At 45.5% G+C, this 22486-nt stretch overlaps 1 protein-coding gene across 7 annotated transcripts in view; it reads right to left on the bottom strand.

Moving 5' to 3' along the window:
• TMEM94 (transmembrane protein 94) overlaps window positions 1-22486 on the bottom strand; it is a 121865-nt gene that overhangs the window by 85251 nt on the left and 14128 nt on the right. For 3 of the 7 annotated variants that reach the window (XM_077327843.1, XM_077327841.1, XM_077327842.1), the window contains one exon: window positions 14977-15114. The exons of 1 other annotated variant lie outside the window; for it this stretch is intronic. In XM_077327843.1, the coding sequence (XP_077183958.1) occupies window positions 14977-15000 (24 nt within the window). In that variant the 5' untranslated portion in view covers window positions 15001-15114. Of the gene's footprint in view, window positions 1-1692; window positions 1954-14976; window positions 15115-22486 lie in introns of those variants that run through there. 3 more of the 7 variants (XM_077327840.1, XM_077327839.1, XM_077327837.1) reach the window with 1 other exon arrangement.

Below are 22486 nucleotides of genomic sequence, written 5' to 3' on the forward strand. Positions count from 1 at the left end.
CCTGCACAACCAAAGCCGTTCCTATAAACCACCACGGAACCCGATTCAGTCTCAGCACCAGAGGGGGATTTGTGTGCCCCCTTATAATCTTAATCATTTCTATGCAACATCCCTACTATTTCCTTTTCTGCAGAATAAAAAAGGTCGAGTTGTAAACCACACTGTGGAGTAGAAATACTACGAAGAACAGCCTACAATAGTCCAATCAATTTATGTCCCATGTTACTACCAGCTGCCCCAGTTACTACCAGATGCCCAGACTTGGGCATCAGGAGCCAAGCTGAGGCACCCCTGCCTACCTCTTCTAAACTATGCTGCACCTGCTCTCTCTTTCAGCAGACTAAAGGCAAAGACACACCAAGGCATGGGACGGAGGACTAAAGAGCTCACATTGATTCATGCTAGAGATTTGTGGCACACGTGCCAGAAGGGGAAGGCAATATATAAATACAAATAAATAAATAAAGGTTGGCCACAGTCACCTTGGGACACCTAGGGAAATCTGTATGTTGGCTCTTTCTCTATGGATCATACTTGCAGAACCTGGCAACATTTCAGGGAGCAAGTGGTAAAGGCAAACCAAAAGTCTCTATTTCTCTCTGGCAAGGAAGCTCCATATACTCCAGAGGCATGTGACCATGGATGTCCTGCTGCAAGCAATGGTTTGAGTCTCTTTGCTTTTCAGAAATAGAGAGCCTTTACACGTGGTGATGATGGCAACTCAACAATGACAGCAGAGTCTCCCAGGGTACACAAGGCTTGACTGAACCACCACAACTGGGCAGGGGGCTCAAGGGTAAGAACAAACTGTTTCAAACATGGGACCAAAGAGCAGAAAGTTGGAATGCCAGTATTCAGAAGAAGCCTTTTGGGGCCAGTAATGCAAACCTCAGCCTTTGCTAGCTCCCTCCCTAAGAGCATCAAGAGAAGAAACATTCCCGCAGGCAACAATGTGCTATGCAGCATCTCCAGTTTGTCCCTCTGGCCCTTCTTGCTCTTACAGATCACCGAGGAGTTAGATCTCTACAGGTCTAACGTATGTGCTACTGGGACTGGTGTTTGGGCTATGTTTACAAGACTTATTACATAATATGATTTCCAAGCATATATTTCCCCTTCTTTCAGGAGAAAAATGTGGGTGCAGTCAAGAATTATAGATATACACATGTGCAAACACAAACACACACAGTTCTACCCCAAATTGCATGTGACCCCAGATTTATTAACCTGCAAGGGTAGAAAACTGCCACATTTGTTTCCTCTGAACATATGTAGCAATCTGCTAGGTCTAGGACATTTGACATGCACAATCCTTACCAGTTTATGCCATACCCCCTCCCTGAACACACACACACGTACAAGTATACCTATAGGAGGGGGCATTTGGTGGCGCAATGCTCAGACACATTAAAAAAGACACAGCACAGGATTTACTAACGTGAAGCATGACAACCTCATCTACCGTACTTGGATCTGAAATCCCCTGTTCACACAGAATAACCCCACCAAAGCAAATAATGAAGAAATAATGAAGAAGGGCAAGTAACCCTATCATGAACCAGCTGTCATTTAACAAAGCCCCTTGTACATCAGGTGCTGAGGAAAAGATGCAGAGAGGGGGGAAAAAGGGGGGGAAGCCATCTTGAATTCAAATATTAGGAAAAGAGAAGAGAGTGGAAAAGATAAACTTACTTTGCCACTTTTGGCGGTCTGGGACATCCATAAATCTGCCTGTTTAAAAAGCATCTGGGCTAACACTGCTGCAGCGCTTCGAGCTGTGAGCAGCAACTTCCAGTGCTGCTGCCCAGAGAGAAACAGGGAGCAATAGTGAGTGAGCGAGTGAGCACAGCGCAACGCTGCAGAGAGAGAGAGAGAGACAGCCGAGTGAAGCACCAAGCCCCTGATTAATTCAGCCTGTTGCCAGTCACCCTGCTGCATGCTGGCTGCGGGGTGAGAAAGGGAGGGATGAGAAATGAGAGAGGAGGAAGCTCTCCCCAATCACCTACCACAGGTTCATGAGAAGGCGGCAGCCAGAGCCAGCCATGCCACAAAATACCTGCAGAGGAAGAAGGCAGTTACTGTCAAGCAAGGAGCCATGCTAACAGAGAACAGCCTATCGCCTTCAAAATATACATGGGGTCAGAAAAGATGCAATAGGGGAAAGGGCAGAGAAAAGGAGGCTGGATTGAACAGGAGGAGAATGGGTTCAGCAATGGGGAAAGCCTTCAAACGGCTATGCAGCCATCTATTGCTACATCTTGCAGCCTGGATGGCAAGCGACGTCTCTCTAAAGCAAATGATTTGAATAATTCAAGGGGGACACGAGAGGCCTTCGATTTGCTGAGCTAAGTCGGTCATTTTCATCCTCTCCTGCGGCAACCCTCTTGCTCCCACAGCAGGACTTCCCAACAGGAATCCGGATGGAGGAGAGCAACGAAACCTCCCCCATCAAATATTCATAGACTCTCAGGAGGAGACTCCTACAGAAGGTGCACTGCAGGCTATTATTAACAGCAACCTATTGTGTCTGGGGCTTGGGGGAAAGAAAGGCATAGGTGGCAAAAGATAACAGGAACCACATCCGTTCCTTATCTCAGGCCACCTGCATCTGATCAGGTGACACGGAAAGGCCCCTGTGTGGAATACTCATACTATCCTCTCTGCTTTGAGGCCTTTGCTGCTACTGCAATCCAAGCTCCATCAGATCCCAACCTTGTCCAAAAATAAAAGCAAAAAAGCTCTTCTAATCTGGCAAGCCAGGTTTGATTCCACACTCCACCACATGCAGCCAGCTGGGTGACCTTGGGTTCGCCACAGCACTGATAAAGCTGTTCTGACCGAACCGTGATATCAGGGCTCTATCAGCCTCACTGACCTCACAGGGTGTCTGTTGTGGGCAGAGGAAAGGGAAGATGACTGTAAGCCACTTTGAGACTCCTTCGGGTAGAGAAAAGTGGCTTATAAGAACCAATTCCTCTTCTTTTGTTTGAAAACTATGTGGATGTTTTATCCCTATGAACAAACATGAGCTGCTTTTCCTGCAGACAGATAAATAACCTGTTTTAGGCACCCCTTCAAAAGAAACTGCTTTTCTGCAAGATCCTTGAGAAGGTGCCCTGCCATACCGCTTCTGAAAAAGGACACAATTCAAGTGTATGTTTTCCATAGCTTTGCTTAAAATGGTATTCAATGTTCAGTCTGCAAATAAAGTTGCTCAATAAAAAATGGCATAAGGGCCTAGCAGAACATGGCCAGTAGAGAAGGACCCCCACAGTCACAGAGAGAGCCTCTCCAGCCCTTCAGTTAGCATGTCAATTCCCCACTATGGCCTGAAATGGCATCATCAGGGATATCCCACCCACCCCAGTCTTCTTTGCTTCACCTTCTAGCATTTCCAAGCCTACTACATTTGTCAGGGCCTGGTGTCCCCAAACCAGTGGGGTGCCTAAGAGTTCTTTGAGGTTCACACTAAACTGAAAGACACAGGCAAGATCTTGAAAACAGAGAAAACACAATTGTGTACTTGCATGCACTCACATAGGAAGAGCTCCCATTTTATTAGAACTGCACCATCACTCAAATTACTTTGTTGCCTGGAGCAACAGTCATTTCTCATCTTCCTGAACAGAAGATTTAACAAGGTATGGAACAAAGAACAGAACAAAGTAGACCATCGGAGTGAGGAATCCACTGGAACTTCCAAACTCCGCCACCATCTCCAGCTGGCAATTCCGTTCACAGATTATCTCCTAAGATGCTCTTCCATATTCATCACTCCCAGCACATGATAAGATTTTTCCAGCTAAACAGAAAACACAGATGCCCATTATGTCCTTTATAGGTAAGTTAGACACATAAGCAGTAATACTTGTTTCCATATCTGGAGTGGAAAGTATCCAATCCTGTTTAAGCAATCGTACCATTATACAGAGCCGTTCTTCTTAAATAAAAACAACATGTGGTGGATAAACAGATGAGAAGACTGAAAACATTTTCTCAACCTTTTTACCAGTGAGAAACCCCTAAAACAAACTTCAGGCTTCAAGAAACCCCCAAAGTGATGTAATTGTGCAGAAAATGGTTGGGAAGCATAGCTGTGTACACGCCCACCCAGGGCCCCTCCCCTTCCAGGCCAATCACTGGCCATTTTGAGGGGGGGGGGACTCAACGGGTATGGAAGTTTTGGCTGCGTTGTGAACAATATGCTGATGACATCCAGCTTTTCCTCTTTATGGATGGCCACTCTGAATCTCCCTGGAGGCATTGGCCAGCTGCCTGGAGGCTGCTCAGGCAGGGTCATCTGGAGCTCAGCCCTTCAGGAGTGGAGGTCCTGTGGCTGGGTGTGCTTGCCCAACCTGGACAGAATGCAGTGGCTCACTCCATCAGGAAACTGGGCATGATTCTTGATGCCTCCCTCTTGGTGGAGAGCTCAGGTCATAAGGATAGCATTGCTGGCATTCTATCACCTTCACCAAGCCAAACTATTGGTGCCCTGCTTGGCCCTAGGGCAGGGGTAGTCAACCTGTGGTCCTCCAGATGTTCATGGACAATTCCCATGAGCCCCTGCCAGCAAACACTTGCAGGGGTTCATGGGAGTTGTAGTCCATGGATATCTGGAGGACCACAGGTTGACTACCCCTGCCCTAGGGCACCTGGCTGTGGTGGCCCATGTGATGGTCGCCTCTACACTGGACATATGGGGCTCGCTCTGTGCGGGCCTGCCCTTGGCCTTGATCTGGAGATTACATCTGGTCCAGAATGCAACAGGCAGGGTCCTCATAGCAACACCATGGAGGGCCCACATCTGGCCCATCCTCCAACAACTGTACTGGCTTCCAGTCGAATTCCAGATCAGGCCTGGGGTTCTGGAGATCACCTTTGGGGCCATGCGTAGTCTGGGCCCAGTGTGCCTGGGGAACCATCTTTCTGCCTGCACCCTTCAAAGAGCTTTATGTTCAGCTACCTCCAATTGCCTGGTAACCCCTGGGGGGCTCGCTTGACCTCGACCAGAGCCAGGGCTTTCTCCATCTGGGCCCCCACTAGGTGGAGCGGGCTCCCGGAGAAGATTAGGGTTCTGGCGGGACTAGAACAGTTGTGCGGGGCCTGCAGGGGGGAGCTCCTCTGCCAGGTATTTGGTTGAGGTCAACCTGAACAAATCACCTTCCACTGGCCCCCCGAGCCTTCCTCCCATGAAAACCACCACCAATTTGTCCAACCCACGGGGCTGTCAGTATGCTGTAGTTGATTTAATGTTCTCACCATTATTCTACTGTTCTATCATGCTATTCTATTGTCATCACTGTATTGTTACAGTTTACAACTACTGAATTATCTGTACTGTTCCCTGTTCCGCTAAGTTTTATGTAAACCGCCCTGAGCCTCGGGGAAGGGCGGTATATAATATAATATAATAAATAAAAATTTATCATGTACTACCATAAGCATCAGCACACACAAAACAAATACACTGCAGATCCATAATGAGGCACTCTGCTTATATTAAGAGGGCATAAACTCACTGACAGAGTGTGCACAAAAATTTTGGTTTCAGTGCCTGGCATCTCAGGTGAAACGATCTTGGAGAGTAAGTCTGGGGAATACCTCTCTCTGAGATGGAGAGATTCTGCTAGTCCAGTATCACAAAAGTAAATTGGGGAGGGGGGTCTTCTGTTAAGGCAGCTTCTTATGCAAGCAACATGAGAGGCAGAAGGAAACAGTCAAATGTTCATACAAACTCTCACCTACTGTTATTTAAAAACGTAACATTTGCGTAAATAAAAGTCCAAGATAAAGTTCACAAAAAGCAGCCATGCCGGTTGCAAAAGGGAACCCATCAGGGATGGAAGGGGAGTGGAAGGAAAGAGAGACTGCATCTTTCTCCAGGGCATTGTGTTTCCTAGACAACTGCTCTTTAACGGCACAACAGCACAAAGTGTACTGCAGGGCACAGACTACCTACATTCCTCTCAAACACAAGTCTTAGTAAGTAATTAGGCAGTTAAAACACAGCTACTTTCTGCAACTGGGGTTTCACCAAGAAAAAGTGGAGACAAAAATAATGAGCAAGAACTGGGAAGCTTTCATACTCCCAACGGAGCACACACACAAAAACCAGCGGGGGGGCTTTTTATAGAAATGCTACCAGACAGTGTTTTTTAAAGTTCCTTCAGTCATGAATGAGCACATGCTGGCACCTCAGACTGTGAAGTCACAGGAAGTTCTCAGTAACTGACATTTCTGCTTACCAAAACTGAATGGCTCTAGGTTTTTTTAATTCACAAGAAAAGCCATTCTCTCTCTCTCTCATCTCTGCTTCGCTTTGCTGATCCGTATCTTGGTTCAGCACCAACTGAGTAACTTCAACAACAAAACTAAATAAAAGTCTTGCAGCTCCTTACACAGTTCCTTGCAAATGTTATGCAGAATACTCGTTCCTACAGTGTAAACGTATTCTACTTGCTGGGGGGGGGGTGGATACGGAAAAGTACATTATGAAGGGAGAGATGTAGATCCAGAAGAAGAAAGATGAGAATGGTGTTTCGCAAAAGGGGCAACTGTCCCAAAAGAAAGCTGCTGATTAAAATAAGAGATTAAAGGATGGGAAACATGACTCAAGACCCATTCCCACATGGCTGGTGTGTTAATCTGCTGCCACAGAAACAGGAAGAAATCTTGAGGCAAGACTGGCACAAACATTAGATGCCTGAAGAGTTTTTGCAAATCACAGAAATGTGAGCTCTAATAAAGGGCATACCCCATGCAGCTTTTACATCTATTCACAAGAATCAGCTCCTGGAAAATGCCTGTATAACAGCAAATCCAAAAAACATTCTTGAATTCCCTCCAAATGAAAGTACATTACTTGGATATGAGTAAGAACCAACCAATTAAGCCCAATAAAAGGGGGGGGGAAATAAATGCACAAAACCAGGTCTGATTGGTCATGTCTAAGAGAACTGCATGACAGCCGAATGAAAAAGTATGTGAGGCAAGGGTGCAGAGGTGGCTGGCAAGACTCTGCACATTAGGCCTCTGATTTGTTATTGTTGTTAGGTGCGAAGTCGTGTCCGACCCATAGGATGGCAGAAATATTCATCTGGGCACCAGGTACAAGCAGGTAGTGCAAACGGATCATGTGACCAAGCAGGTAGGTCTGCATCAATGCCTACTGGTTCTGGTAATCACTTTCAAGGCCATACGTGGTCTGGGCCCAGTGTATCTGAGAGACCGCCTCTCTGCCTAACCCCCCCCCCCAAGAGCCTTATGCTCCACCACCTCCAACTGGCTGGTGATCCCTGGCCCCAAAGAAGCACCTCAGGCCTCAACCAGGGCCAGAGCCTTTCCTGACCTGGCCCCCACCAGGTAGAATGAGCTCCCCAAAAAATCAGGGCCCTTCCTGAGCTCCCACAATTCCACAGGGCCTAAAAAAGGGAGCTACTCCACCAGGCATTCGGTTGAGGCTGAGAGACTAAACACCATCTGCTGCCCCCCCCCCCCAGATATCCCTTCTATGTCCTGAACCCAACTGACCTCCCTATGGGTTCTTGTTTAGAAACTTATTGTTGTATTGTTAACTGTTATAATATCATTGCTCAATTTTGGCTCCCACTGCTATGGCGGTTGTTATTATGATTGTAATGTATATCCCTATGTTTTATGTAAACTGCTCTGAGCCTTATGGGAGGACGGTATAGAAATACAATAAATAAATAAATAGTTTTACTGAGAGGTCTTTCAGACACTTGGAAATCATAACCGCTAGTTACTCTAGTCCATTAAATTATTATATAACCGAAGAGGGCAGAGGTAACCTTCCAACTATGCAAGGCCCCCCACAAGCCTGCCCCGCCACCGCCCATTGTGGACCATGCCCACTCCTTCAGCAGACAACACAAATGCATGCATGTCCTATTAAGAAACAAAAGTTTAAAATATAATGAAAATAGCAGAACTATTGAACAAAGGAAGCAAGGGCTCGCAGAGCTCACAACGTCACCATCACAAACATTAGCCAATGGTCCACAGTACTAACACAACACCAATGCGTCATTACATTCTTTCGGTTCTCTGTGAGGGAGTGGGGTGGGGTTTTTAGTCCGCTGCCAATTTTTCTGGTTCCTATTGGTATTGACTATTGGATTTTTGTTCTTTTTTTGGGGGGGGGAGTTATTGTGGGGTTTTATCTACAGTTAGCCACCACAAGCTGGTTCAGGAGTAGCGGGGTATAAATTAAATTATTAATAAAATAAGCTTTGCGAGGAATTTTAATTTCCTCAATATTTTTCTACTGTCATTAGGTCCAAAGAAACTGTTATTTACTGGAACAATGCCATTAGTTACTGAGATTTCATCTGGATTCTCTGCAACCAGTGCTATAAGGATCGTGGAGAACATTAACAATTTCAAATGTTCCTGAGAAGATATAACATGTATGTGAAAGAGGTACAGAGACTCCTATCTGATCTCTGGGAAATTAATACTGTGGAACACATCTTATGGCACAGCCTCTGGGATGAAAATGGGTACAGCACCTTACCTTGCAGATTTATTTATCTATCTATACTATGGTTTTCTCTCCAATGAAGATGCAAAATTGTAGTAACACTGATATCCCTCCCTCCATTTTTTTTCTTCGCAACAGACCTATGGGGTAGATTGAACTAAGAGCGTGTGACTGACCCTAAGACATCAAAAGAATTCCGAAGTCCAATGGGGGATGTGAACCTAGATCAAAAAACTATTTTAATTTTTTTTAGAAAATATTGATACTCCATCAGATGTAAGGAATACAAATTTTCGAAAGGAAACAGAAACAGCTCTTCCATCCCGCCCCCCCCAAAAAAATTTCCTCCATCTAATTAAATAGATGTCAGGGAGCTGAGTTCTAGCTTTAAGCAAATGTCTTGTTCATTTAACAAATGTCTTGTTCATTTTGTACTGTTTAAAATTGCAGAAACCAGACCAAGGCTTACCTCCTCAACAACAAGGCCTGAAGCAGTGCCTCTTGGCCTCATATAAAACTTACTTGAGGACTAGGACTCAAGGTGAAGCAACATATCAAGGGGAGGAGCAACCAGAGTTAACAAATAGCACCCTGATGGAAAATAGGGAGATGGAGATCAAGAGTGGGTGACAAGTCCAAGAACTACGCACACCAGATGTCAGCGATTTACAGTTTTGAAACTCAAGAACAAAACAAAATATTATTCTGTCCAAAAGGAAATTCTGAATAAGTGTTAATTCTCGTTAATATCAGTACAGACAAAAGTAACAGTGGCTAGAGCTGCCAAGGAACAGGCAAACACACAATCCGGTGATCTGTTCCTAGTCCCTTTATAACAATTTTTTTCCAGGGACTAGATATTGGGGGGGGGGATTCACAGAGTAGTTCAGCAATGGAATCAACTGGCAAAGGTGGTGGTGAGCTCCCCCTCACTGGTGGTCTTTAAACAGAGGCTGGACTGATACTTATCCTGGATGCTTTAGGCCAGCAGTTCTCAACCTTACCTTCGCGGCGCCCCCAAGTTGGTGGTGGCTGGTGGTGGCAGTGTGCACGCGTGAGAGTGCATGTGCACAACAATTGAGGCGGCTCTGCCGCCTCTGCCTGCCGCTGTGGCAGGCAACCTTGCAACCCCGGAGAAGGGGCCAGGCAACCCGAATTTGGGTCCCGAGCCCAAGGTTGAGAACCACTGCTTTAGGCTGATCCTGCCTTGAGCAGGGGGTTGGACTAGATGTCCTGCATGGTCTTTTCCAACTTGAGAGGCTACTTTAGCCAACTTGGATAAAGGCTTTAAAAAGGACTGGAATGTCAGTCACCTGGGTGGCAAATTACATTTTAAAAAACAATAAATGCACACAAGCCAGCTATTCTTATTTCTTACCAAATTCAATAATGTACTAAGAAACCTAGTAAAACTTAATACTCTAGCATAGCGATCCCCAACCTGTGGGCCGTAGAACACATATGATCCTTGGACTAATTGGAAGTGGGCCCCGAAGGACGCCTTCTCCCCCCCCCCCCAGCCCTTTACAACACACTTCATTGTTGTGGCGTGTCTGTATCTTATTTTGAAGGGATGTTTAAACATTACCGTAGCGATCAGAGAGTGTTAGGGCAGTGGTTGAGAGTAGAGGAGTAAACTACCCCCCCCCCACCGGGCCTCAGTAAAAGGTGTTGAGTGGTCCCCGGTGAGTGGTCCCCGGCGTTGAGTGGTTCCCAGTGATAAAAAGGTTGGGGACCACTGCTCTAGCATATATAAAACATAATAATTGCCACATATAGCCTTAAACTGCAGACACAGATCCATGGTAATTACCACTGCAAAAAAACAGCATCATATGTTCTTAATCTCTAAAACAGAATAAGGTTGCCATCTGGTCTAGAGCAATATATTCTTTCTGTTTAATAGAGGTCATTATCAGTTGATTTTTTTTTACCTTCATGCTATAAAAAGTAACTGCCCATTTCCACAAGTTATGCCTCTTTTAAACAGAAAGGATCTTTTTCTCCAGGCTTGCTGGCAACCCTAAAACAGAATATTATCCCTTTATTGGTGGGGACACTTAGATCTAAAACAGCAACAACAAAAAATGATTTTCTACACTTCAGTTGTTTCAAGAGAATATTATCATTGTCTGAGGTCATTACAAACATTTCTATAAGCAGTCATTGCCTCATGTCTTAAACCAACCAGCTGCAAAAAATGGATCATTAGTTAATTCTATTACCGTGATTGGAATCTGGCTTCTAAAGCTGTCTGAATAGGAGGACAGAAGAATGAATGGTGCATCTGTCTACTGTCTAGACACTGCTAGGATTCAGTGATCCCTCATGCTTTCGAAGTGAAGCTCACATAGCTGTATATATTTATACTCCCAACTTCACTGCTTTGAAGCTGGGACCACATATTAAATGTACCTGTGTCATTTAAAAAAATCTTCAGCACAACATGCAGAAAATTACCAACTCTATCCACACTCTGTAGGACAAGAATGGCAATATTCAATTCCTAAGCCTCATAACTCTACAACTTATCTGGGCAATTTTTCAAATGTTCAGAAACTTGTGAGAATACAGGGTATTAGGTAGAAATTCCTCTTGTTGGGGTTTCCCTCCCACCCCCAACATTTGTCACTGTTCTCCTGCCCCAAACATCCTCTTTCTCTTGCTTCTTACCACCCTTGTCACTTTTTGACCATCAAAAGACCACCCAGATATAATGCAAACCATGCTGTACAATACAGGCTGGGTTTCTGACCACTGGGAACAGCAACAGGCCAGCAGTTTGGGTCACACCCTCTTCACCCTTGGGCCGGATGAGATGCACCCGAGAGTGCTCAAAGAACTTTCCAGAGAACTTGCACAACCCTTGTCCATCATCTTTGGGACCTCTTTAAGGACTGGAGATGTCCCGGAGGACTGGAAGAGAGCAAACGTTATTCCGATCTTCAAAAAAGGGAGGAAGGATGTCCCGGGAAACTACAGACCAGTGAGTCTGACCTCTGTTGTGGGGAAGATAATGGAGCAGATATTAAAGGGAGCGATCTGCAAACATCTGGAGGACAATTTGGTGATCCAAGGAAGTCAGCATGAATTTGTCTCCAACAGGTCCTGCCAGACCAACCTAGTTTCCTTTTTTGACCAAGTGACAGGTTTGCTGGATCGTGGAAATTCCGTTGATGTCCTTTACTTGGATTTTAGTAAAGCTTTTGATAAGGTTCCCCATGATGTTCTAATAGATAAATTGAAGGACTGCAATCTGGATTTTCAGATAGTTAGGTGGATAGGGAATTGGTTAGAGAACCGCACTCAAAGAGTTGTTGTCAATGGTGTTTCATCAGACTGGAGAAAGGTGAGTAGCGGGGTACCTCAGGGCTCGGTGTTCGGCCCGGTACTTTTTAACATATTTATTAATGATCTAGATGAGGGGGTGGAGGGACTACTCATCAAGTTTGCAGATGACACCAAATTGGGAGGACTGGCAAATACTCCAGAAGATAGAGACAGAGTTCAATGAGATCTGAACACAATGGAAAAATGGGCAAAAGAGAACAAGATGCAATTTAATAAAGATAAGTGTAAAGTTCTGCATCTGGGTCAGAAAAATGAAAAGCATGCCTACTGGATGGGGGATACGCTTCTAGGTAGCACTGTGTGTGAACGAGACCTTGGGGTACTTGTGGATTGTAAACTAAACATGAGCAGGCAGTGTCATGCAGCGGTAAAAAAGGCAAATGCCATTTTGGGCTGTATCAACAGGGGCATCACATCAAAATCACAAGATGTCATAGTCCCATTGTATACGGCACTGGTCAGACCACACCTGGAGTACTGTGTGCAGCTGGAGGCCTCACTTCAAGAAGGACGTAGATAAAATTGAAAGGGCACAGAGGAGAGTGACCAGGATGATCTGGGGCCAAGGGACCAAGCCCTATGAAGATAGGTTGAGGGACTTGGGAATCTTCAGCCTGGAGAAAAGGAGGTTGAGAGGGGACATGATAGCCCTCTTTAAGTATTTGAAAGGTTGTCATTTGGAGGAGGGCAGGATGCTGTTCCCATTGGCTGCAGAGGAAAGGACACGCAGTAATGGGTTTAAACTACAAGTTCAACAATATAGGCTAGATATCAGGAAAAAAATTTTCACAGTCAGTGGAATAGGCTGCCTAAGGAGGTGGTGAGCTCCCCCTCACTGGTAGTCTTCAAGCAAAGGTTGGATACACACTTTTCTTGGATGCTTTAGGATGCTTTGGGCTGATCCTGCGTTGAGTAGGGGGTTGGACTAGATGGCCTGTATGGCCCCTTCCAACTCTATGATTCTATGATTCTGACAAAAATCTATCTCCACACTTTGTTATGAGTTCACAGAGACCGATTAACAGCTATTACACATAACGACTGAATGGGACATCCATGTTTGGAGGCAGTATACTTCAGAATGCCCATTGCTGGAAGACAGTAACAAGGAAGTGGTTTGGGATTCTGTGCCCCACTTGTGAGCACCAGGTCAGCTATTGTAGGGCACAAGGTACTGGAGTAGAAGGATCATGCCTGAATCAGCAGATCCATTCTTATAAAATCCTGATTATACCCAGAAGGGAGGAACTACAGTCAAGGTTACAATTTGCATTTACTTCATGTCTTCTCCCATGTAATCACCTGTGAATATCCTACATCATCAGCGTTACAACTGAAAAATACCAACTAAACTTTTTCTAAACCTTTGCTATCGTTCATTTTTTAAAAATAGTAGGCTTTTATATCCCACTTTCCTTTTCCCTAAGGAGTCTCAAAGCAGCTTCCAATCACCTTCCCTTCCTCTCCCCACAGCAGGCATCTTCTGAGATAGGTGGGGCTGAGAGAGTTCTGAGAACACTGTGGCTGGCCCAAGGCCACCCAGCAGGCTTCATGTGGAGGAGTGTCATGTGGAGGAGTGTGGAATCAAACTCAGTTCTCCAGATAAGAACCTGCAAGTCTATACTATTGTATTCCTTCTTCAGCCAAGGTGAGCTACCTCTTTTCAGGTGCAGCCACACAAACATCTCAAGGCCAGTGTCAAACTAGATCCGGCATCAAATATGAGGGTGTTATACAGACGTTTATCCAGAGACACAACATTCAGTCTGGCACTATCCATATAAAAGTCTGTCCAAATATTTCCAGGCCTGAGCCCAGTGATACCTTAAGGAACAAAAAAGTTTCATTCTATCCAGAATTAAACTTTGTTGATCTTAAGAGTCCCAAATTTTGTTCTATTGTTTCAGACCAAAACAGCTACCCACCTGAATCTGTCCTAATATTGACAAGTCCAAAACATAACAGAAGGGATGTATGTAGGCTCGATCTTCTGCCAGTTTCCAAAATAAATAACTCCTTCTAGAAAAATGGAGGTTGGATCATGACAATAGCAAAAATACTAGTGTTTAACTCTTCAGCATGCACAAAAACATGCGTTCAATTTGACCTCAAAAGTCACATAATAAGGTTGGTTAACCAGAAAATGTCAACCTGAACCTTTAGTTTTTAGGATTACTCCCATGAAAAACAAATCCAGGCCTAGAATGACAGTCCTAGCGTGGCCCTGCTTCCCTCTCCCCCCCCCTCCCACAGTAAGAAGCTTGCCGGGCCGCAAGCTTGCGGCCTGGGAAGTTTCTTACTGCAGGGGGGGGGGGAAGCTGCGGCCCGGTGTCAGGGCCTTCGCAGCCCAGCACCGGGCCGCAGCCCGGAGGTTGGGGACCACCATATTAGAGCAAACCTTTACAACAGTGGTCCCCAACCCGCACCAAGGTCTTGGCGCCGGGCCGCGGCTCCTTCTTCCCTCCGCCCCCGAAGCGAGAAGCTCGCCAGGCCGCGAGCAAATCAGCCGCCAAAGCGGCCGATTAGCTCACGGCCCGGCAAGCTTCTTGTTTGGGGGGGGGGAAGGGAAGCTTGTTGAGCCGCAAGCTAATCGGCCGCTTTGGCGGCCGATTTGCTGGCGGCCCGGAGGGGCCAGGAGGGGGAGCCGCAGCCGCCGGCATGGCAGCGGCGCAAACGCGCGTGCGCGGACTGCCGCGCACGCGCGTTTGCGCCCCTGCTGGGAGTTGGTGCAAACTTAAATGGACTTCGAGGAATGGTAGAGGACAGGAAGGCCTGGAGGATCATTGTCCATGGGGTCGCGATGGGTCAGACACGACTTCACACCTAACAACAACAAGCCCAATTAAAAACATTTTATTTTCTGTTGTTATGCCACTCACCCAAGAGGTGCATAAAAATTAAATTAAGATAAAAGTTCCTGTGTAGAGGGGCCAAACATGATTCTGCTTAAAGAAGAACTTACTGATAATCAAGAGCTTGCCAGGAAAAACTGATACAATGAAAGAAGACCCCTAACCTCTTTGGCGCCACTCAAACTGATGTCAACCATCAAACATGTCAATCAAAAGTAAGTCCCACTGGCATACTTCAAAGACTACAAAAGATAGGAGCACGAAACCTACCCAGCGCTTGTTCTTTGGGTCCATGGCTGCTCAATGCACGGAGCATAACAAGAAGACCACAAGTACCACTCCAGCGTAGGTCCTCTTGGAGGTAACAGATGAAGAACAGTTATTACAGGTTAGTGATAGTGATAGCATCTGTGAAAAACAAAAAGGGACATGAGTTAGTGACTTGGATGCACTAAAGGATTTCTACCAATGGAAGGGCAGTGTTTTCACAGATTTCCCACTCTCACAGATTTCCTACTCCCACCTCACAGGGTGTCTGTTGTGGGGAGAGGAATAGGAAGGCGACTGTAAGCCGCTTTGAGCCTCCTTCGGGTAGGGAAAAGCGGCATACAAGAACCAACTCTTCTTCTTCTACTTAAATCTTCAGCTTCTCCCCTATTCTGTACCCCTTTCCCCTGGGAGCAGAAGACATATCTACGCTAAATAAATAATATTTGGGTTACAGTGGGAGGGGAGAGATGATAAAGTTGTATCCATCTCTTCTGCTCATGGAAATTGCCAGCAGAGCCAAACCATTATTTGCCTGCACACACTCTAGGAAAAATCACAGGGAAATTATGAACAGAACTAGGCAGATAAGATCAAGTATACAGAATCTGCTCAAGATCCCCCAGACCCAGAAAAATTAAGATGGCCTCAGCCAAAGTTAGGTCTTTTTCTGTCCTGGTTCTGTCCTGGTGGGATGCTCTTGCAAGCGAGATCAGGGCCTTGCAGGATATTAAACAATTCCGCAAGGACTGTAAAACAGAGCTGTTCCATCAAGTCTATGATTGAGACCTAGGATTTTCTCTGACAATATCTGACCTCCCTACTGAGAGCACTTAAGAACATTGGCTATTATTAATATCTCTGTAAAAATTAACACCTAGAATGTACTTTATGTAGCCCCTCTCCCATCAGAAAGGTGACTTGATATGGCTCTCAAATGAAGTGGACTGATTTGACAGTGTTTTTAATGTGTGTGTATGTATGTATGTATGTATGTATGTAAAAGAGCCTCTTGTGGCGCAGAGTGGTAAGGCAGCCACCTGAAAGCTTTGCCCATGAGGTTGGGAGTTCAATCCCAGCAGCCGGCTCAAGGTTGACTCAGCCTTCCATCCTTCCGAGGTCGGTAAAATGAGTACCCAGCTTGCTGGGGGGTAAACGGTAATGACTGGGGAAGGCACTGGCAAACCACCCCGTATTGAGTCTGCCATGAAAACGCTAGAGGGCGTCACCCCAAGGGTCAGACATGACTCGGTGCTTGCACAGGGGATACCTTTACCTTTACCTGTATGTATGTATGTATGTATGTATGTACGTATTTAATATTATGTATTTTATAGAATGTTGTGAGCTTCCCTGAACCCTTGGGGAAAGGCAGCATACAAATCTGAATATAAATGAATATTTAAAAGTAAGAAAAAGCCATCTTGATGTATTGTTTAGGTGTGTTGACTTCTAATCTGGCAAGCTGGGTTTGATTCCGTGCTTCCCCACATGCAACCAACTGGGTAACCTTGGACTCACGGCAGCACTGATAGAGCTGTTCTGACCGAGTAGTAATATCAGGGCTCTCTCAGCCTCACCTACCTCACAGGGTGTCTGTTGTGGGGAGAGGAAAGGGAAGGCAACTATAAGCCACTTTGAGACCCCTTCGGGTAGAGAAAAGTGGCATATAAGAACCAACTCTTCTTCTTCTATTTTATTTATTATTTTTGCAATTCATTCAAATCATTCCTAAGTAGGGCTCATGAATTTAATTGTTGAAAAAGCCTGTGGTACTAGCAGAATTAATTCCCTACAGGACAGAGCACAGTTAATACCGTGGCCCTTGACGCGTATCCTTGACACAACTAGGAGATCTGCCAAGCATGGCTCTTAAGCTAGAAGCCAGATTTCATCAGGTGCTGAAAAGAAGGCAGGCTGAAATGCCAGCCAGGAAGCATGTCATACAGCTAGCTGTCACTGATGGCCATTTGTCTTGTTATTTTTATCTCTAACCAGATCCCTGCCCAGATAATCTCTAGTGGAGCCTGTAGTAATGACCCTTCCATTTTCTGAAACAACACATCAAATCCTCTTTGACAACATGGCTGCACTTCAGGGCCAAAAGCAAGTCTAACCCATCACTAAGCAAGCCAGAGGATCTACAGAAGGAATTCAGAGCATTAGCGAACTATATCATAACATGCCTGGGTTTAACAGAGCCCAGACTGCAATTTACTCCTCCTACCAATCGCCTAATAATTGGCTTTTTGAAAAAAACCTTTGAGTCAAAATATAATTATTCCCACTGGCTGAATTGCAGATTTGCTAGACACTGGAACATGACTCAGACCATTTTGCCAGACACTGTAAATCAAAGTCTAGTGATGTCAGAGAGGCATACCAACATTCACATGCTTTGTTTCCAGTTATGGTAGACATGGGGCATTGGCAGCATGGCACTCTATGACTGAAAAGTGTTGACACCACCAACTGCACTCACAGAAAAGAATCTGAATCTGCAGTGCAGTAAAACCAAGTCCCATTGTTGAACATAAAACCAGGTTGTTCTACATTATACTGTATTATGAAAGTTTATGCAAGTTTGCTATTAAAAATGTGCAATTTAAACCAAGATGTTGTACTGTATTATATTATGACAGTTCCAATAAAAAAATTTAAAATTGCAAGAATCAGATTATCGCAGGGTATGTGGAAACACACCCTGTCCTCCTGCTGTTTGGGTTTAATGGAGGGGGAGGGCATAGAAAAAGAAAAATGTTAAAATTGGTCCATAGGAACCAGTATTTAAATTAGTGGTCCCATCTCTTCCCCGCCGGCTAAGGGTCTGTGACAGGTGCCATCTCCCGAGGGGCGGCAGTTGACCTGCCTGCCTCCTTCCCCTCAGGAACCTTTTCAAAAGGCAGTTTCTATGCAGGGTCAGAAGAGGCATATGCACGAGCACCGGCCATCCACTCCTCAACTCGGGTTTGAGCGTGTTGTGTCTGGAGAGGCCCCATGTGACACCCGCACACAACGACAGAAACCCTCCTTGCCTAAGGGCCACTAGTGGAGCCGCTGCCTCTTGCATAACACCACAGGTGAGAGAGGGAGCCTCGGGCCTGGCACTGCCATGGAGCCTTTCTTGGGGTGGGCTTGAATTGTTCAGCTCACCCCAAGGAGGGAGTCACGAGAAGTCACTACAGCGCTCTCCTTTTGTCAAGTCCTGGTGTCACCGCTGTCTGCCCTGGTGGGCCATGTCAAAGCAGCTTCACATTGTCCCCTTATGCAGCAGTCCCCATAATGGCTGCTGCCACAGCAGCAACAACAGCAGCATTCACTCTGCCTCATGGAGAACGTGCATGTGCCAGCATTTAGTTTATGTGCCGTTCCCAATGGGACAAATCATGCCCTCCCATCTGCAATTTCAGGTTTGAAAACAGCTCAGCAGGAGAGCTGGAAGACCTGCTTTTACCGTGGCATGCTATGGTGCTACTCCAAATTGGGCCCCTGCAGCCCTTCAGTAAGAACTGGATTCCTACAGGAAACTCACAGTTGCCACATGGCTGCAAGTCGCCATAGCAATTAAATCTTAATTGCAATGTGCAGTTTAGGTCTCTGGTAGCAACCAGCTGTCACTGCAAAATAAACAAATATGCATATGGGTTACTAATGAGAAGTTAACAAGGTAGTTTTCCTGAGATGCAATTTTAGCACAAACCAATGCTCTCGGGCCAGCCAGCTCACAGGGGTTTACGACAGAGTAAAATGCAATAGAATAATAATACCCTGGACTCAACCAAATGCCTGGCGGAAGAGCTCTGTCTTACAGGCCCTACAGCTCTGAGATAGTTCTGACAGGGTCCTTAACTCTTCCAGCTCATTCCACCAGGTCACCAGCGCCAAAACGACATTGGACCTGGTCAAGGCCAGGCATACCTCATGCAGGCCAAAGATCACCAACCTATTAGTTCAAAGTCTCTCAGATATGCTGGCCTTAATGGTTAAAACCAAAACCTTGAACCTGATCCGGAATTTCACCAGCAACCAATGCAGCTGCCTCAGCACAGGCTGGATATGGGTTCTCAAAAGAACCCTAGCAGCTATATTTGCACAAGCTGCAGTTTCTGGGTCACAGAAAAGGGCAGGCTAGCTTAGAGCAAGTTACAGAAGTATAATGTGGCAGTGACCGTTGCAAGGATCACTGTGGCTAGGTACTCCGGGGCCAGATAGGGTGCTAGTAGTCTTGCTTGGCAAAGCTGGCAAAACATCAGTTGGGCCTTCTTTGTGACCTACACCTCCATCAACAGTTAGGCGTCAAAGATCACCCCCAGATTCCTCACCAAGGACGAGATTTCTAATTGCACCCCATCCAGGCAGGGGAGGCACACCTTCCTACCCAGCCACAGGAGCTCTTGTCTTGGAAGGGTTGAATTTTAGGCAACTCTGCTTGAGCCAGACCATCACCACTTCCAAACATCTGGCAAAGGTTTCTGGGAGAAAGTTGGGGGAGCTATCCATCAGGAGATAGAGCTGGGTATCATCCAGGCCAAAACTTTAAATCAGCTGGGCCAGAGAGGGCATGTATATGTTGAACAGTGTGGGAGAGAGTATTATGCCTCCCAAAGGGGGTTGGTAACAGCATGATTGATTCTCCTCACTGCCACCCTCTGTTTATGGTTCTCGAGGAAGGAGATCAACCACTAAAGGGCTGTCCCTCAAATTCCGGCCCCAGCAAGGCAGTGGTCTTGCAACTCCTAATCGATTATGTCAAATCCTGCCGAAAGACCTAATAACATGAGGGACGCCAAACCATCCTTGTTTAACTCACGCTGGAGGTCATCCAGCAGGGCAACCAGCACCATCACCATCACGTGGCCAGGATGGAAGCCAGTCTGGAATGAATGAAGTGCTATAATCTCCTCTAAGTATGCCAGGAGCTGGTCCACAGCAGCCCTTTCAATCACCTTCCCCAGAAACACAAGGTGTGAGATGGAGTGGTAATTTGCCAGATCAAGCAATGGTTTCTTCAGTAGAGGGGTAACCACTGTCTCCTTTAGTTTCTCTGGGAACTCCTGTGATATAAGGAAGAGATTTATAATATCCCGGAGAGGACCACCAATCCTCCAGTAGCCTTACCTGAGGAGCCTACCTGAGCCGCCAGAAAGGGCAGGAATTTAGGGGACAAGTGGTTGATCTCACTGAGCACAGCAACATGTCCACTTCAGTTAAAGAGAGCCACCTGAAGCCATCAAATGTAGTCTTCCAAGAACTTCAAGGGGTCTCCAGTTCCCTCTCTGTATCAACTGTGGCAGGAATATCGCTGTGTCATGACTTTATTCACAAAAAAGCTTGCCAGTGCCTCACAATTCAACTCCAAATGACCAGAATTTTGGCACCCCTCCTTGAGGGTGGTAAGTGATCAAACAACCCTATACAACAGTGCTGGGCGTGAGTTCACGGACATTATAGAGGCAGCATAAACCTATTTAGCTACCTTTACTGCTACCTCATACACTCTCATAAATCTGTGATAACATATTCTCCAGACCTCGTCAGGAGTCTTCCTCCACACTCGCTCTAGCCATCTCACTTCCTCTCCCGCAGCTCCACAGAATACCAAGAAGCCTGTTTGAGGCAACTGCAGAGAGGGCATCTGGGAGCAATCTTGTTGACAGAAGCTGACAGGCGAGAATGCCAGTCTTCAGCCAAGGACACCAGCGATTCGTCAGGATTCATCAGGTCCTGCGCGGCGTTCAGGAATCCATCTGGATCCATAAGTCTCCACAGATGGACTAAAATATGCCCGCTGTCCAAGCAGGGTGGGGTGGCACCCTGAACTGGGTCTTCAGGGTCTGACCATGGGAATGTGTTAGCCGCCCACATATCCACCTCTACCCCAGTACTAAAGATCAAATCGAGGGTATGACCGGCAACAAATTAAAAATTTCATGGCTGGGTAGAATTTCAGTAATTAAAATGAACAGAAGAACAAGTGAAGAAATGTATGAGTAAATGGATGCAGCACTTTAGAGAGCAAATACCAATGACAACAGTTATGTGGAAAAGAAATTAAGTTCACAGCTGGCCAAGGGGACCAGCATAAAAATGATAGACATTGCTCTACTCATACATGTGAAACCAAAGTCCTACTTCTATTTCCAGTTGAACTATGCTTCAACATAGGCAATGGTCGTAGTGTGGAACTTACGCAAATATACATATATGTGTGTAAATACAGATGCCTGCAAGCAAGCCAGGGTATATGACAGATATCTAACACAATCTGATTGTCAGCAAGAGTGGCTCAGTGCTGTTCCACTTGATCCTAGCCTATCTGGTACAGAAGGTTAAGAGGCAAGACAGCTGTGCAGGACAGGAACATGGCCTGCACCTCAGTAGGACATTCTGTCTCCAGCAGTAAACTGAAATATGATCTTGAAAGCATAACATGCCTTCTGTCCACTAACATTTGCACCATAGCACCAGAAACGTTACCTCTATCATCAAAATCACAGATCAAGCTATCCCACTGAACCCCAATATAGAACTAACCAGATCCTGGCAAAAATCTACAAGAATGTTTCGATAACATTCTTAAGTTACCCAGCAGCAGCAAGAAATTGAGAGCATATAATGAACCTTTAAGTGCCTTCTTACATTCCGATTCTTTGCTTAGTTCTCATATGGTTACGTTTTCACTTCCATTTTAGGGTTAAACTGTAATAATCCAGGCTGGGCTGAAATATATGGGAGAGATATGCTCACCTGTAACACTTCTAGAAGAAACAGACAATTAAGTGCATTTCCCTTGCTAAAGCAGAATAACTGCACAAAACCAGAAACAGCCCAAGGTTATTTCCTCAAGCTGCCTTACTGAATTTTAACCAAATTAAAGGATTTCTTTATTGCTGCAAGAATATTAGTAGCACAGAGTAAGAAGAGTATAAATTTTTTGAATGTAAGTTCTTGGATAAACAAGGTGTAAGGAATCACAAAATTACTAACACTGAATTAGTTAGGCTAAGGGTGAGTTAACCAAGCATATTCTTTTGGATGTTTCCATTCAAGAAGGTTTAGCCACTTGCCCATCACTGTCCATCCAAGGATGTTTAGCTATGCTTTCCTAATGGCATAAATACCACTACTGCAGACCTCAGACATTCCCTAGGCAGAAGGTAGCAGCTTGCATGTGAACAGCATGATCGAGGGAGATCAGTAAATAACTGAAGGCAGAATTTAGATGAGGGCTACAAATAGGATTCCCCGTTCTCACATGAATGGTACCCAATGCTGGAAAGTAAAAATAATATACTAACATTTGGGAATCCACAATTATACATCCATCTGAAAATTCTTTGACAATCCTAAAACATAAAGGCAGCTCAAGTGTATAGATAGTCACAGTCAAAGGGCCTTCAGTAAGATTCTTAAGAGTCTTACAGCAATGAGTCAAGAAGCATGCATGAAAAAGGTCCAAGAATAAACGAATGTATTTAGTTTGAGTCCAGTGGTACCATTAAGACCAACAAAG

The sequence above is a fragment of the Paroedura picta genome, chromosome 3 (genome assembly GCF_049243985.1).
Source record: "Paroedura picta isolate Pp20150507F chromosome 3, Ppicta_v3.0, whole genome shotgun sequence".
Lineage (NCBI taxonomy): Eukaryota > Metazoa > Chordata > Lepidosauria > Squamata > Gekkonidae > Paroedura > Paroedura picta.